General features: G+C 36.5%; 1 protein-coding gene across 2 annotated transcripts in view; it reads right to left on the bottom strand.

The window, feature by feature from the left end:
- The window catches only part of FOCAD (focadhesin), a 90,385-nt gene that overhangs the window by 43,936 nt on the left and 31,077 nt on the right, over positions 1–15,372 (bottom strand). For both annotated transcript variants that reach the window (XM_068176259.1, XM_068176260.1), the window contains 6 exons: positions 9,989–10,093; positions 9,483–9,584; positions 8,249–8,379; positions 6,570–6,696; positions 1,312–1,446; positions 879–929 (listed from right to left, as the gene is read on the bottom strand). In XM_068176259.1, the coding sequence (XP_068032360.1) occupies positions 879–929; positions 1,312–1,446; positions 6,570–6,696; positions 8,249–8,379; positions 9,483–9,584; positions 9,989–10,093 (651 nt within the window). The remainder of the gene's footprint in view (positions 1–878; positions 930–1,311; positions 1,447–6,569; positions 6,697–8,248; positions 8,380–9,482; positions 9,585–9,988; positions 10,094–15,372) is intronic.

A 15,372-nucleotide genomic window follows, 5' to 3' on the forward strand; every position in this document is an offset into this window, starting at 1 on the left:
GTACTTAGTTGTCATCTGGGATTAACCATGTGGCTGAAAAATTCTGAAAAACTGAAATAGGCTGACAAAAGTTTTAGTCTTAAACTAAAATACACTACTTCCACCAGCACTATGGTGATGATAGGCCAACATTCCCACTGCATTACAATACTCCACAAGTGAATTTGTCAAGAATGCTTCCCATGTTGAGGCTGAAATTTTCCAGAGGAAGTCAAACTAGTTTCACAGAATACACTGAGTTGGAAGGCACCCACATGGATCATTGTGTCCAACTCCTGGCCTGGTACAGGACATCCCCAGGAGTCACACCATGTGCCTGAGTGCATCGTCCAAACGCTTCTTGAACTGTGTCAGGCTTGGTACTGTGACCACTGCCGTGGGAAGCTGCTCCAGTGCCCGCCCACCCTCTGGGGGAAGAATCTTTTCCTGATATCCCATCTAAACCTCCTCTGACACAGCTTCAGGCCATTCCCTCTGGTCCTGTCACTGGTCACCAGAGAGTAGAGATTAGTGTCTGGCCCTCCTCTTCCCCTTGTGAAGAAGGTGTAGACTACAATGATGTCTCTCCTAGTCATCTCCAGGCTTAACAGACCAACTGACTTCAGCCATTCCTCATATGGCTTCCCCTCAAGGCCCTTTGCCATCTTTGTGGCCGTCCTTTGGATGCTCTCTAACCATTTAATGTCTTTCTTTTTTTGTGGTGTCCAAAACTGCCCCCAGCACTCGAGATAAGGACATAGTATTGCAGAGTTCGTTTGTAAATTCTCCTTGGAAATGGCAGACTTTAGAACCTTCAGATACTGTCTTGATGGAAAAGTACAAAACTTAATATCCTGTTGCTGACATGAGAAATTAAGGTTTTCAATTATTTAACTTACCTCATTCTGTGTATTGTTCCAAAGGAAGCTGATAACTTGAGCTTTGAATTTCTACAAAAGCAAAGGAAATATGCATTTCTCTTTGACCAAGTAAGCAGTTGAAATAGAGACAGTTACCTGAAACAACTTACTCCCACATCAACATAGATTGAGCTAGGAAAGTGGAAGGAGTGGAGCTCTGAACTCAAGACATATTCACATGTCCTCACATTCTATGAGAAGGAAATCATGGATTAACCTTGCACTGGAATTTCCCGTCTGTCTCCCAGGACTCATTAATGCAAGTGAAAACTGTGAAACTGTATGAAACACGAATTTGACTAATCTGAACTGGGCAGTGGGTGCAATTTTATCTAGATTAAGCAGACTTATGTAAAAGTTATATACAAAGATACACTAAAATAAAGAGTCATCTTAGTCCATAAGTACACACCTCAAATTCATTTGTATTCACTGTTAATGAGGGAACCAGGGAAAACAATTCATTCAGTGCTTTTAAAATGAGTGGTCTTGTATCACAACTCAGCTTTGGTGACAGAGCATTCCATGTAGAACGGATGCAAACAACCTGCAAGCAAAGAGGGAGGCATCATTACTAACAGCTATCCCAACTTCACTTAAATAACATTTCTTTCCGGTGCTTGTCCTTGCTCTTCCTTCTGGAGAACGGGAATTAATATATGGTTAACAAAAAGTAAAAAAGCAAGCATGTTAAAAATTCACTTGTAGATCAACTAATGTAACACAGTAATACTGCACAGGGAAAGCAACTACCTGTAGGAATACATAACACACTGTAAGCAATACACAGAGCTGTACATGTATCTTCATACCACATTAGTGCTCTACTTAACCTGGTCAAATTAGCTAAAAAGCATGATGTCTCTGGGACAACAGGATGAAAGCAAAGGAAGCCACCGAGGAATCTATTTTTGCTGGGAGCCCTCCAAAACAAAATGCCTTTAATCTTTAAAAACAATAAAAGCAAAAAAAAATTGCAGAACAAAAATGCACACCACAAAAGTTCATGAATCCAGAAACTGCAGGAATTTGTCAAATGATAATAAATACTAAACACTAATACCTAATACTAACGCCTTTACTCTGTAACTAGAGCAACAACAGGATACATAATTTGTCTTCCAGGATACATAATTTCCCTCCTGGAAACAACACACATCTCACCAAGCTTCTTTTCACCTTCAAAGATCTGCATGACAGCTCAACAAGCAGTCAGTACAACATTTTGCATTTCCAGGAACTGAAAAAGTCTGTAAGATGTTCAGTCAGTTCTAGCTTGAAGAACTATACAGAAGTCATAAAAAGTTTTTCAGGGAAACTTGACTGGACAACAATACTGGTACTAAAACTTCCTCAATTTTCCTTGTGAGATGTTTTCTGTTGCCCAGGCTTTCTCTTGGTAACAAGCTGTGTATTTTCCTGAAAATACCTTAAGTAGTTTTCATGGAGCATTTCATCAAACCTTAATGTTGTTACCTGTGGAGAACTTAACATTACAGAATTTTACCACCATACCTAAAATAATTCTGTCAATAATTTATCTGTTGTTACTACTTGTCTTTCAGATTTCAGACTCCACTGCAACAAAAACAGTACAAAACAGGAAAAAATAAAACCAAATAAATAACAAAAAACCCCAAAAAATAGAACCAAAAACCCCAAGAAACTGTAATACTGTTCACCCTACCCCACCCACCCCACAGAACTACAACACAAAGAAAAACCCCAAACCCCAAACCATGTATGCTTAGAACCAAAGTCTAGACAAAAATTTTAAAATAGCAATGGCAAAGCAAAGTACAATTTTCAGCCTTCTAAAGTGAAAAATTGCAAATCAAGACTTAAAAGTCTGAGCAAATGCCATGAAAATGTCTTTCAATGTCTTTACAACAAACCAACAGAAGACAAAGACATTGAGAAATACAAATTGATCTATGTAATGAAATCAAATAAAGGTATGTTTATGAAGATATTCCACAAAGGCATTGAGAAAGGTAGTTTCAGTATTATTCTGCACTGAAAAAACAGACGGTTTTGTATCTCTGAATGCAGGTAATTGTCAAATTAAGCAGTCACTACAGTGAGTGCAAAACACATTTCAGGGTGCAGTTTAAAAAATGAAAGATATATTTCGAGTTGAACTCATTTCAGAAACAGCAAACCCATGAATGTGTTTCTATGGTAACATCCACTGATAGCTAGAAAGACCTCATCTGATAACATTCCAAGGGAAAATGATACCACTCTCTTTCCACTCTTTCAAAACAGACTGTTTGCAAGAATAAGAAAAAAGGTCTTCCAGTGTTCAGAAACACAGACATATCTATTAACACGGAAGTTCCTCCTCAGCTATCTAGAAATGTTAAATTTCTAATGAGTTTATTGTCTGGAAAACACAACATGTATTAATATGTAGAGAAAACAAGCTGTGCATTTGAGGGATTTGATACTGTAATTTAGGAAGACTAACAAATCATTAGCTAGCCAAGCATGTTTAATTTCATTCTTTCCCATAGTAACATACATATTCTCCAACTTCACCTAATAGGTGAAAAAAGGCCTTAAAATAGCCAGCATCCTAGCAGAAGTTTCAGATTTAGCTTAAGACTGTACAATTCCTTCTCAGATGCAACTTAACACCTGTCCTACAGAAAACTCCTACCAAATGATGTAAACTGATGGAAAAGGGATAGGAACAGTAGGAAACTGGTACTTTACACACCATATAAACCCACAGTAAATAAAGAAAGTTATAAAAGCAGTAATAACCTTGATATGGTGTCTTCCTGGAGGAATGGACAACTGTGATAAATATCTTGCAATGAAATTTATCTGCTAGTCATGAATCCCCAAGGAAAAGCCCTGTGATTCCATAGACACTGCTCAGCTTCACAAAGCTGTCCTCTGAAAATGAAAAATACTCTAGAAAACTATCAAGATAGAGAACTTTACAGCCCTGGTATGCCAATTATTGTCTGGAAAAAAAAAAGGATCGGTGCAATGCAGAAAACGTGTGTTTAGAGAACTAGACATGCTAGTGCCATGCTCTGGTAAAAGTTCTAAAGTCCATCTTTATTTTTTTGTTGTGTGGGTTTTTTTCATTCTGGTTTGTTCAAATTAACACATCATTGTTATATGGAGACATTAACAATCACACAGCACTTTTGGTACAATACATTTTGATTTGCGTTTATGTTTTCTTGTAATTTTAAAATTGATTTTAAAGTAGCAAGCTTGCCACTCCACAAAACTGACTGCTAGATGGGAAAAAAATAAAAGCTAAATTTTACAGGTGCTGAGGAGAGACAAAGCACTTCTGCTTCAGGTAACCTATGGCCCTAAAAGGGTGATAAATCTTAGAAGAAAAATAGAGAACAACAACATTTCATTGGAAAGGGCATTAAAACACTATGCTTAGAAATTTTATTCTTGAATGTTTCTTGGCTTGTATACTGTACTTGATACATGAAATCTATTAGATGCCAGGATAGCTTCAAATGAAGTACACTCGTTTCTGTTGAAATCACTGGGGGGAATAAAATTACATGCTGAAAAAGAGGAAATGTGATCTGGCAAGAACTGTGTGATTTTTTTCCATTTTTAATATTCAAGTCACTGTGCATTATTCACTAATGAGCTTATGTTACACCTACCAAAAACAAAGAGGGGGTGGAAGCAGCTAGCCCTTCTTTCAAGTACTGCAAAAGCTAAGCTTATACTCTTAACACTATTCATATAGGATGCACTTTGAATGAAGTCACTAACTGTATGCAATTACTGCAGTCAGTAGAACGGATAACTATTCTTACACAAGAGCCAACGAAAAAAAGAAATCAACAAAAAAAAAAGAAATTCGTTATAGCAAATTTTGTTATTGTATTACTTTAACAAAGGTGCCTTTCTGAGACTCTCAGAACTCAACCCTGACAAACCACATGGTGTATAGGGCTCAATCATCAACTGAGTCAACACTATATGTATAAAAACTTAATTTATTATTCTGGTTCAGAAGCTGACTGAAGGTTCTGCCCTCTAAAATCCTACATCTAAACAGCTGCACGTGGAAAAGCTTGGATGGTATATCCCTTCCCCTTAAGTCAGTGGCAGAGACAGAAAACACCAAAATAAAACCAATGTCTATGATTATGTCCTTTTTGCAATGCAAACTATAGTCTAAACAATAAATAAGAGACAGATTAAATTACTTAACCCAAATGATAACCCAGCTTGCCAAACCACAAGAGAATTCCCTGTTAAAGTTTCAGAATAGCTAGGTGGTAGATTAGGTCTCCCAGAACATTACACTGTAGTTAGGGAAATAAGGCAAATAGAATTTGGACAGGAAAAATTGGTAGCATCCATAAAGTCTATCTATCCCTCCTTCATGTCTTTCTTCTTTCCATCTTGAGTAGTCTTAGCCTTCCAGTCCTCAACAGTGGTAACAGTGTACATCTGTTCTCAAATGAGACTACTATAGTAGGATGTGAAATTTACTATATATCTAACTTCTACTTCTTTGCAAGACAAAGTCTAAATATAATCCAGCCTGGGAAAACACTGATCCAATACAAAGGTCAGCATTCAAAGAATCTATGTGACCTTAAGAAGAGCCAAACTTCACACCAAAGGCAAACAAAAAATTACCTTAAATAAGTTGTTTCTTAGCAGCTATTGTCTGACCATTTAAAATTATATAGAATACAAATATCTGTGGATGATTCACTATATTGTTCTTGAACTGGTCAGTGATTTCAAATAATGTGGCAATGGCGGGTGTTACTGCAGTAAACAGTGCAGTGGAAGTGTAGTAATGGATAAACATAAAATTGCTGTTTGACAGAGAATGGGTAATCAAATATTCCTGCAGGATATAATTAGTTCACTACTCTGATGGCCTGTACAGTTCAGTTTGTCAGTAGCAGATTCACAGCACATCTGTGCCTGCATCACAACACCAGGATATCACTGTCTGGGATGTGGAAACAAAGATCCTTGTCTCCTAGATTAGAGATATTGTAACATCACTATTTGGGTTCAAAGGGATTTGAACCCAATATTTCCAGCCTCCTGCTCAAAGCAGGGTTACAATGAGATCGGATCCAGTTGCTCAAGGTTGTATCCAAAAGGAATGAGAAAATCTCCAGGGAAGGACACAGCACAATCTCTCTGGGCAGCTTGTCCCAAAGCTTACTTGCCCTCTTCATCAGTAAGCAATGAACGCATTATGGTAAAAGAGAAGCCTCCCAGCTGCTAGTGATTCCACTCCCTATCTAGTACACTCTATGAATGAGACACAGCAGGGCAGGCCAGTAAAGAAAATACAAAAATTACATTATTTAAGTGCCTTTCAGCCGATCAGAATTTTGTACCAAACAGTCTTCCTTTTCAAATCTCAAGGAAAGATGCATGGAATGATCTCTTTTCAATAAACTGCAAAGCTGATTTAAAATTTCAGCTCATGCACTGAAGGGCTGATATGCTGTGGTAGGAGGTCACAGTACAATTTCCCAGGAACTATTAACTTATGTTGGAGGAGAGGAGTTAAATTTGTCAGAAGAAAAAGCAATTCTGCAGCAATTCAATGTACTCTTAAAACAGAGCCAACCAGGAAAAAACTTCATGAACCATGAGCAAAACTCGAAACACAAGGACAAGCTGATTTAATCTTACCTCAGCCTCACAAAGTGCCCGTAGACCCTGTAATACTATGGCAGCAGGTGAAGCTTGATCAGGTTTTGTGCATTCATTTAATACTTGGGAAATTGCAGCCAACATGTCTGCTCCATGCTGGTATGGTCTAAAGGAAAAAAAAAATGAAAACAGAAGGCAATATTCACACATACACACAAGTTATAATTTATACACAATATTAAGTGCTAATTTTATTTAAGTGACAACTACTGGGAGCTCACACACACACACAGAAAAAAACATACAAGGAGGATATGACAGAGCGCTCTAAAGGCTGAGTGACATGGGGAATTAAATCAGCAGGCATCACATTCCAAATAAAAGATCACTGAATGCTAAAGTTGTAGAAGGTTTTGTTCACTAAAAGATTACTTCACTCAAGAAGGGACAGAGAATGAAACTCCAAATGCACTATTTTATGATTCTTTGTTGCAATCTCCTGCAAGTAGTCCCTACTGTATATTGGTGGGATTCTGGCAACAAATGTTTTCTGTCCTTTTTACATCAGACAGCTATGTTTTCCCTTTTTCTTTTTTTTTCCCCCTTCTCCTGGTGCAATGCCACTTCTCTTTCCCTCAGTGACTGTATGGACTGCTTTAACTTTCCAGTCTTTTAACTATCCATTCAGTTTTATTGGGTTGTGGAGGGCAAGGTGTTCAACAGTTCTTGATACTACCTCTGTTAGAGATTCTGGTAAATGGTATCTGGGAGGTGATTTATATGCATGGTAAATTGTGACTTATCTATTTGTTCACACTTTCTTCAAAATAATTTCTAAATGCATGAAGAATGTGCATACACCTGAACTCCAGCTATACCACTTAACTGGCAAAAAGAATACTAAAGGTGTGTTGAGATTTCTTTCTTGCTTTTCACTTTAAAAAACCTTATTGAAAAATACTGTCTGGGAAAATGGAAGAAGGTTGAAGAGGTAAAGGAAAAGGTATTTATTAGGAACTTGTTTTTAGTTGATACTTAAAAGTTATTTGAATCTTCTCAGCTGTTAGTAGCTGACCTTCAAAAAGGAAAGTGAAAACTGGAACCCAAGATAGGTGACAAACAGAAAAGATAATATGGTGCACATAAAACTTTGCAGTAAATACTAATGCATTTAAAAATACTCTTTACAGGAACTCTAAATTATTATCAAGTACTGATATTCATTAATTGTTAGAGCTGGAAAGGTTCAATGTATTATCCAGTTAGACCTGTACAACAGTGTTCTGTGGTATTATAGCTGAATTAAGCCCAAAAATGTACATGTGACAAAATATGATTTTCAGACAAAAAAATCTATCTTTCTTTAAATAGCTCAAGAGAGAGACAATTAGTCCGTACTTCTATTTTTCATCTCTCCCTTTTTCTAATCTGGAAGTGTTATACCTGAAGTTTCTACCCTGGAACAGCATAGGATGCATCTTTTGTTCCAGGATGAAGATCATTTAATTTTAACAGCATTTGTATGTGTGCTCTATTAGTCATAATAGAAAACCCCAAACTTAGTAGCTGCTCAGATTAGCAATGGCTGAGTCAGTGTCTCAACTAGAAAAATATTACTCACAATTAACGTAACAGAATAAGAAAAATAATGATGCAGCTTTTCTGAAAACAACTCTTTTCCTTTACGAAGATATAAGATATGTAACACTTGCACTTACCTCAGCTTACATATATCTCTTATACAAGCAGCTTTAGCAATCAGCTTTTCCCATTGAGCATCTTTGTCAACAGACACAGAGGGTATATCAGACATTGCCAAGAATTTCTGCAGTTCTGGATAAATTCGGTCCTAGAAAAGATTTCATTACAAATGATCATCACACCTTTAAATGCATGAGTGGATTTTCAATTGGTAGCACTTCTACATGACTTCTGCATACCACTTTGATTTTTATTACTGCATATCATATTTTGCTTTTTTTCATTGTCTCTAATGCTGCATTGAGATCGAACTGGCTTTTGCAGACCAGGTCTCTATTGCATCTTTTAAACAATCAGAAGCAAATTATTGTACATAACTTGTGCTGATTTTGTCTGGGATGGAGTTAATTCTCTTTGCAATGGCTGGCATGGAGCTGTGTTTTGGATTTCTGCTGAACACCGGGTTGATAATACAGAGATGTTTTCATTATTGATGAGCCGGGCTTACACACAGCCAAGGTCTTTTCTGCTTTGCATGCTGGGGAGGAAGTTGGGGATGCTAGCGAGGTTGGGAGGAGACACAGCCAAGATTGGTGACCCAAAATGATCAGAGGGATATTCCAGACCATATGACATCATACTCAGGATATAAAATGGAGGGAAGAAGGAGGAAGGGGGGAGACATTTGGATTGATGACATTTGCCTTCTCAAACCACCATTACATGTGATCTCTCTCCTGGAGATGGCTGAACACCTGTCTGGAAAGCAGTGAATTAATTCCTTGTTTTGTTTGGCTTGTGTGCACAGCTTTTGCTTTTCTTTTAAACTGCCTATCTCAACCCACCAGTTTTCTTCCTTTCACCCTTCTAATATTTCTCCCCAGTCTTTACTGGTGGGTAGAGGTGTGAGTGAGTGGCTGTGTGGTACTTGGGTGATGGCTGGGCTTAAACCAACACTAAGATCTTGTTCTTACTGCATATAATGAAAAGCAGAAAGCCATCCTTCAAGCAATTTTTTCTTCTAATCACAGTTTGAGATGCCATGAAATGAAAATAAAATTTCATTAAAGACATACTATTTAAATATTCTACTAGAAGATCAGTATAGACACCATTAACACCATTTACTTCACAGTGCTGATAGTGACATACTAGTGCAAGCAATGTTCCACAATTATTTTCTTCCTTGGTTAACGGTAATGAAGTTTTTCAACTGGACTTATTATAGTGACACTACAAGAAGTTTCTAACCTGTCTTTCCCATAATGATGCCATCAGCCGCGAGGCAATTGCTCTGAGCTTAGCTGTACTCCCCAGCATGTGTATGGCACGTAGAATCGGAGCTACACAAACCTGAAAGAAATTTTTAACCACGTTTGTTATTTTATATGTCCAAGGACAAAGAGTAACCTACAAATCATTGTTTTACAACCAAGTACAACCAGGAAAACCAGAAAAACCATCCAACTGCAATACCACAAATAAACTGAAAGTAATTTTCCAAAAAACTTTAGCAAATTACAAGTCTAAGAGCATCCACTCATGACATATATAATGATCATACAGTGTAGACAGTAAAGTGTAACATACATTTAACTTTAAACAAATATCATAGCCCATCCAAAATATTACAAAGTCATGCAGAAGCTTAAAAATCAGTTAAGCAAGATATACGTTGCTCAGTCTAAATAGTTTTTATAAATACATGACCTTTTATTGATACAGTTTTCATTTTACTGAAAATCTTTCATTCTGACCTTATGTACACCAAGTGTAGGCAAAGTATACAATATCTCCCTGTAAAGTGCAGGCTCCAAAGGTCTTCCCAATTTAAATATCAGAACAGGGATCAGATTTGGGACCTAAAATAGAACAAAGGCAGGAAATAAATTGGAATTTGCCAAATTTGCCAACATGACACCTTAGAAAAGACACTGGACTTGTCCCAACATATTAGAAAATCATACTTTTTATGCATTTATTTCCTGCCTGCATATATGAGAAACCTGTCACATAATACAAAATAATTTATTACATTCTTACTATATGGTACAAAACTTCCAGAGAGCTGCTGCTGAAGTTACAATAAAGTAAAGGACAGTTACACATCTCCATTCCCTTTTTAATCAGATTTTCTGTATTTTCACACAAGCAGGTGCTACAGTATTTTTTCATGTGAATCTTCTTATCACTGTGTGATTAAATCTAAAATTAAATCTACTCATGATGTAATTTTTTATGACTACTTAAAACACAAGCATACAGAAAAACACAAATATATATGGTATTTATATATGAGATATCTATCTATCTATCTATCTATCTATATATATATGACTGGTTTATACACATACTGGTTAAAAACCAATGGAAAATTCTGCTACAACATTTGTTTCAACATGCATTTCTGCATGAGCAGATGATAAAATTTTTTACTATAATAAGATCTGTCTCAGTCCACAGGAAGAATAATAATTAATAATTCAAGTGCTCTGGGATTTTGCATACTTGGCTCTGTTCTGGCTCCAAATCAGAGACCAAAAAAAAAGAAATTGTTTGTTCTACAAGTCATCATTATCTTTACAGTTCAGCAATGTAGACTGGTGCTGCCACAAACTTAAACTATGCTCTGGAATTGTTAATAGTAACTGGTATAGTTAATTCATTAGGTGAATTAGGGATTTGCCACCTAATGAATTAACTATTTTTCTATTTTCCAAATTGTATTTGACACTTTTAAATAAAATAAATCCCTTTATAAACACCAAATATTCCAGATTTTTGTGGAATTGACTAGTCTTCCTCTTTTTCTATTTCTCAAAGTTGTTGTCTACCTTGCATAGAATCAGTCATCACCCTATGACCTGCCTAGAAAGAGGATTGGCTTTATGTAAATATTTCAAAGCACAGTGAGGCTGGGAATTTAGGGCAGTATTAATTTGAACAGATTTTCACATCCAAACTGAATGTATCTTCCCACTAGCAACCTCCCTTCCCTTTCTTTCAAACTGTTGGATTTAAGAAAAGTTGGGCAGTTTTACTGCTTCTGTTGTGTCCTGATTTTGGCTAGGCTAGAATTAAATTTCTTCACACACCTTGTTGACAATGATTTGTCAACAAAACAGTGTTGAAAACACTGATGTTCCCTGCTGGCATTATATTCTTTAAAACAGAAAAGGGCATGGGGAAAATAAGTTATACCACTTCTCTAGCACATGGCAGAATTGATTAATGTAAATTCTGGTCCCAGGTAAAATTCAGCAATAAAATTAAATGCATTAACATTGAAACACAGAAAGGTGAAACCTGCACTCAGAACATGAGATTTAATTTCCTGCCCAACCTTTTCTTTCTACTCCCTAACTGTAACGATTTGTTTAAGCTAGTCTGTGCAGTTGTATTTCCCTGCTTTACTCATGCTAAAGAGAAAACAACAGTGTCTGAGAGAAAATTATGTACAGGAAGAAAACTAAAGTTAACTTCCTGATTAAAGAGAACCCAAAATAAGACTTGAGTGCTGAAGGGTTAACATCCTTCAAGCAAGAACCTGTTTTGGTTAAATCAAGCCTTAGGTAATGGGAAGGTTGCACAAATAATACAGGTAGACAAAAAGTCTCCTTGAATATAGGGAACCTGATAGAGGAAAGCAGTTTCATTTCTGGGCACCTGTTGTACTTTGAGTGTCAAGAAAAAAACATATCATAAGACTTACTGTTACCTAAATCTTTGAATGATACAAGGTAAACTGCAGAGTGATGAGTAAGCAGTGGGCATGGGATATCTTTGGGGTAGAGGTAAACATTAACCCTAACACAGCAACCTGCATCACCATGTTAAGTTTCAGAATTCTCAGGGAGGTCACACATGCTCCTCCACTGATTCACTGATACATAAGCTTTTCATGTAACTGTTAACATGTTAATAGGGAAGAAATGTCTTCTAATAAAATTATCCAGAAGGTTTTGCATGCAGCAAAACAACTGGAAGGCTCTCAGCTCAGAGGATAAGAGGATTTTGTCAATTCTGCAAATCATATCCATCCCTGATAAATGCTGTGCTGGGCAAATAGGTTATATAAGACAGCAGTAGAGATAACAGATAGGTCATCATAATGATCAATATCCTTACCTAAGTTGCTTACTTCCCATCTCTTCCCATACTACACCTTTCTCTTGGCAGAGGCATGTTCTTGGGCGACTCAGTTTCATCTCAAGCTAGTTCTCTAGTCAATAGACTACTTCCTTAATTTTTCTCAGTTGTAGAGACAGTGGACTACACATCAGCAGTGAGACCAAATTATATTAAAAAAAAAAAGATATTCATAATCCTTAGTTATAATAGCATTCAAACCCTCTAAAGTCATTCTGCTTAAACCCAGCCTTCATCAGCTGTTATGGGAAGTTCATTTCAAGTCCTGTGTCTACATTAATTACCTTGTTATGAAGTTTATTCTATGGTAAACATATGTTAAATCAAAGTTCTACAACTGCTTTTTACTGCTATCTAGTAAACAGATCCTAAGTTTGATTTACAAAATTCTTAGGAAAGGTTTATGCATGTGCTACTGTAAAGATAGTTAGAAACTTCTTTTAAAGTATTATTCTTTACAGTCTGTTTTGTCCTGTATTATTTCAATTGTAAGATTAGGAAAAACACCAAAATGTTCTGGTACAGCAAAGCTGCTCCTCTCTCCATCTGCCTCATATAATGGACAAAACAATGCTGGGATTAATTTCAATATTAAATTTATGCTACATCTTCATCAAGGGTGTAACAGCTCCACAAAATTGATATGACAATTCACTAACTCACAGTAGGTAGGAACCTGTGGATGTGACAGGCGGGTCAGAGAGTAAGAAAACCAGGTAAGTTTTCTCATGGCCAGCTTGTGAGACTCTAGAGAGTTATAGAGAAATGATGATAGTATGCTATTGTAAACAACCTGCAAGTGGTGTTTTTCCTACTCTCTGTTTTCCTGTTTTTCTCAAAGATGATTTATAAGAAAGGTGTTTTGTTAATTAGCCAATCAGGTGAAATGTATTGATTGATTGACCAATCTGGTCTATATGTATCAGAACAGTCTATAAAAACAGAGAATTTTCATATTAAAGTGGCTGCTGTTCAAACCAGCCTTCTGGTGAGTCTGTGTCATTTCTTACTCAATAGCAACAGGAACCAGCTTCAGAATGGGAGGCATGCTGCCTGTCAACACTGGTACCAGAGGATGCAGAAGTTAAGTCAAGATTGCCTTTAGGAATCTGAAGAAGGGTTTTGATGTAATGTTTTTTTTTGTTTTAAAACTAATTTGCATCATAAAAATAATGCTGAGATGTCTCAACAATTTTCCCTTTTAAAATAAAATCAACATGTGAAACAAATTATATTATTTAAGAAATACACCTGAGAAGCATTCTCTGCCATTTGGTGGCATGACTTCTTTTTCTGAGATACGGGACAACTGTTCTTTTTCAAAAAGCACAAGCTAAGAGAGAAGAGCAGGTTCCATTTCTGAGCTGAATTTTGGCAGATCAACCATCAACCTAGTTGTCCAGTAGGCAAGACAGTGAAATGGGAAGATTTCTGAAAGCACACAGTACTCTGGCATTTCTTGCTTCAACGAACAAGACAAAACTACTGGGCAATTCAGACAAATGAAGTAACAAGTTTTTCAGACAAGTGCATAAATGTAGCTAAGTTTCTCTTTATGAAACTATAAAATAAATTCCTCTCAAAAATGACAAGCACTTTTTAGAAAACACAAGCTAGGTTTCTAAAGTTTCATGTACTCTAGCAGGATCCTAATCAATAAGTTAGCATCATAAAGAGTCTGTTCACAAGCTAGGACTATGACATGATTCTTTCCCTACTGCTACTCACTAAAGTTTGCATAATGAATCTAACAGAAAAAAAAATCAGGCACCACCTGAACAAGACAAATTTTGTTCAATATGTCCTTAAACATGTTTTCTACACGAATAAAAATGTATTTTATGTTTTTAGGTATTAATGCACTCCCACACCTGAAAGAACATAAAATAATGCATCTTCAGATGAACTTCCTAGAAGGTGTCATTTACCACTGAAATAGTTCATTCCAGCAGTTGAAAGACCATAAAGAATGCATGTCTTCTATAGACTCACAATCCTCAAATAACAGTAATAGATCTTGTGCTATATCCACCAGTGACCTTAGTCAGATGATTTAATTTCTTCTCTTTGCAGCACAGCAAGGGTTTCACAGAGTTTAATAACAATTTCTGCACAAGACAATTCATCCAATTAGAAAGACCAATTAAGTTCTTCATGTGTCTCTGCTGCCTGTGCAGAGATTTTACTTCCGAGAGCCTAATAGCCCATATACTACTCTTCATTCCTCAGCCTTTAGAAAATTTTTTCTGGGCTTTCTTCCATAATGGAAGTCCAGAACCACTACTCCAAAATGCTTCAGCTAAAACCATTACCTTGCAACATAAAAAGGCTTTTTACTCAGTGGGGAAAGAAGAGATACATGTAGAGAAACATTCTGTAGCCTCCCTTCATGGAGAGGGTAAGGGAAAAAAAAAAGAAACAAAAATAAAGCATAACCAGAACAATGTTTGCAAGAGCAATTATGGTATAATAATTAAACTTAGTGATGTTTTTTAAGTGCTTCACCAGTTTAGATAATGGACTCCTTATAAAAACAACATTCAGTGTGAAAACAGGAGCTACTGTTGGCAAACTCTGTGAAGAGTTGGAATAAACGTGAAAGTAATCTCTCTTTCTGACTCCATTTTGTTTTGAAACACAATTCTTCAAGTAGATTTGGCACAGGAATCACCTGTGGCTTTTCAATTCAATATCCACAGCTACAACCATTGTGCCCCTTTGTGAACAACAAAGTAATGGAATTTCTCTAGCAGCAGAATTCTGTGACTGTCTAGATCACTAAAAAAAACAAACAACCAATAACAAAAAAACCCAGCACACAATTCTTTTTATGCTATGACCTTCACCACGACATCTCAGCATTTTTATATACTCTGCTGGAGTACAGGTAATTCACAGTGGCTCCAAAGTAGACACTTCTTAATCTTACCCTTTATTCATTTAACTTCTGCAACATTAAGTGCTGAAGTAGTAGCTAGCAAACTTCTAGCCC

Source organism: Anomalospiza imberbis, chromosome Z (genome assembly GCF_031753505.1).
Source record: "Anomalospiza imberbis isolate Cuckoo-Finch-1a 21T00152 chromosome Z, ASM3175350v1, whole genome shotgun sequence".
NCBI classification, from domain to species: Eukaryota; Metazoa; Chordata; class Aves; order Passeriformes; family Viduidae; genus Anomalospiza; species Anomalospiza imberbis.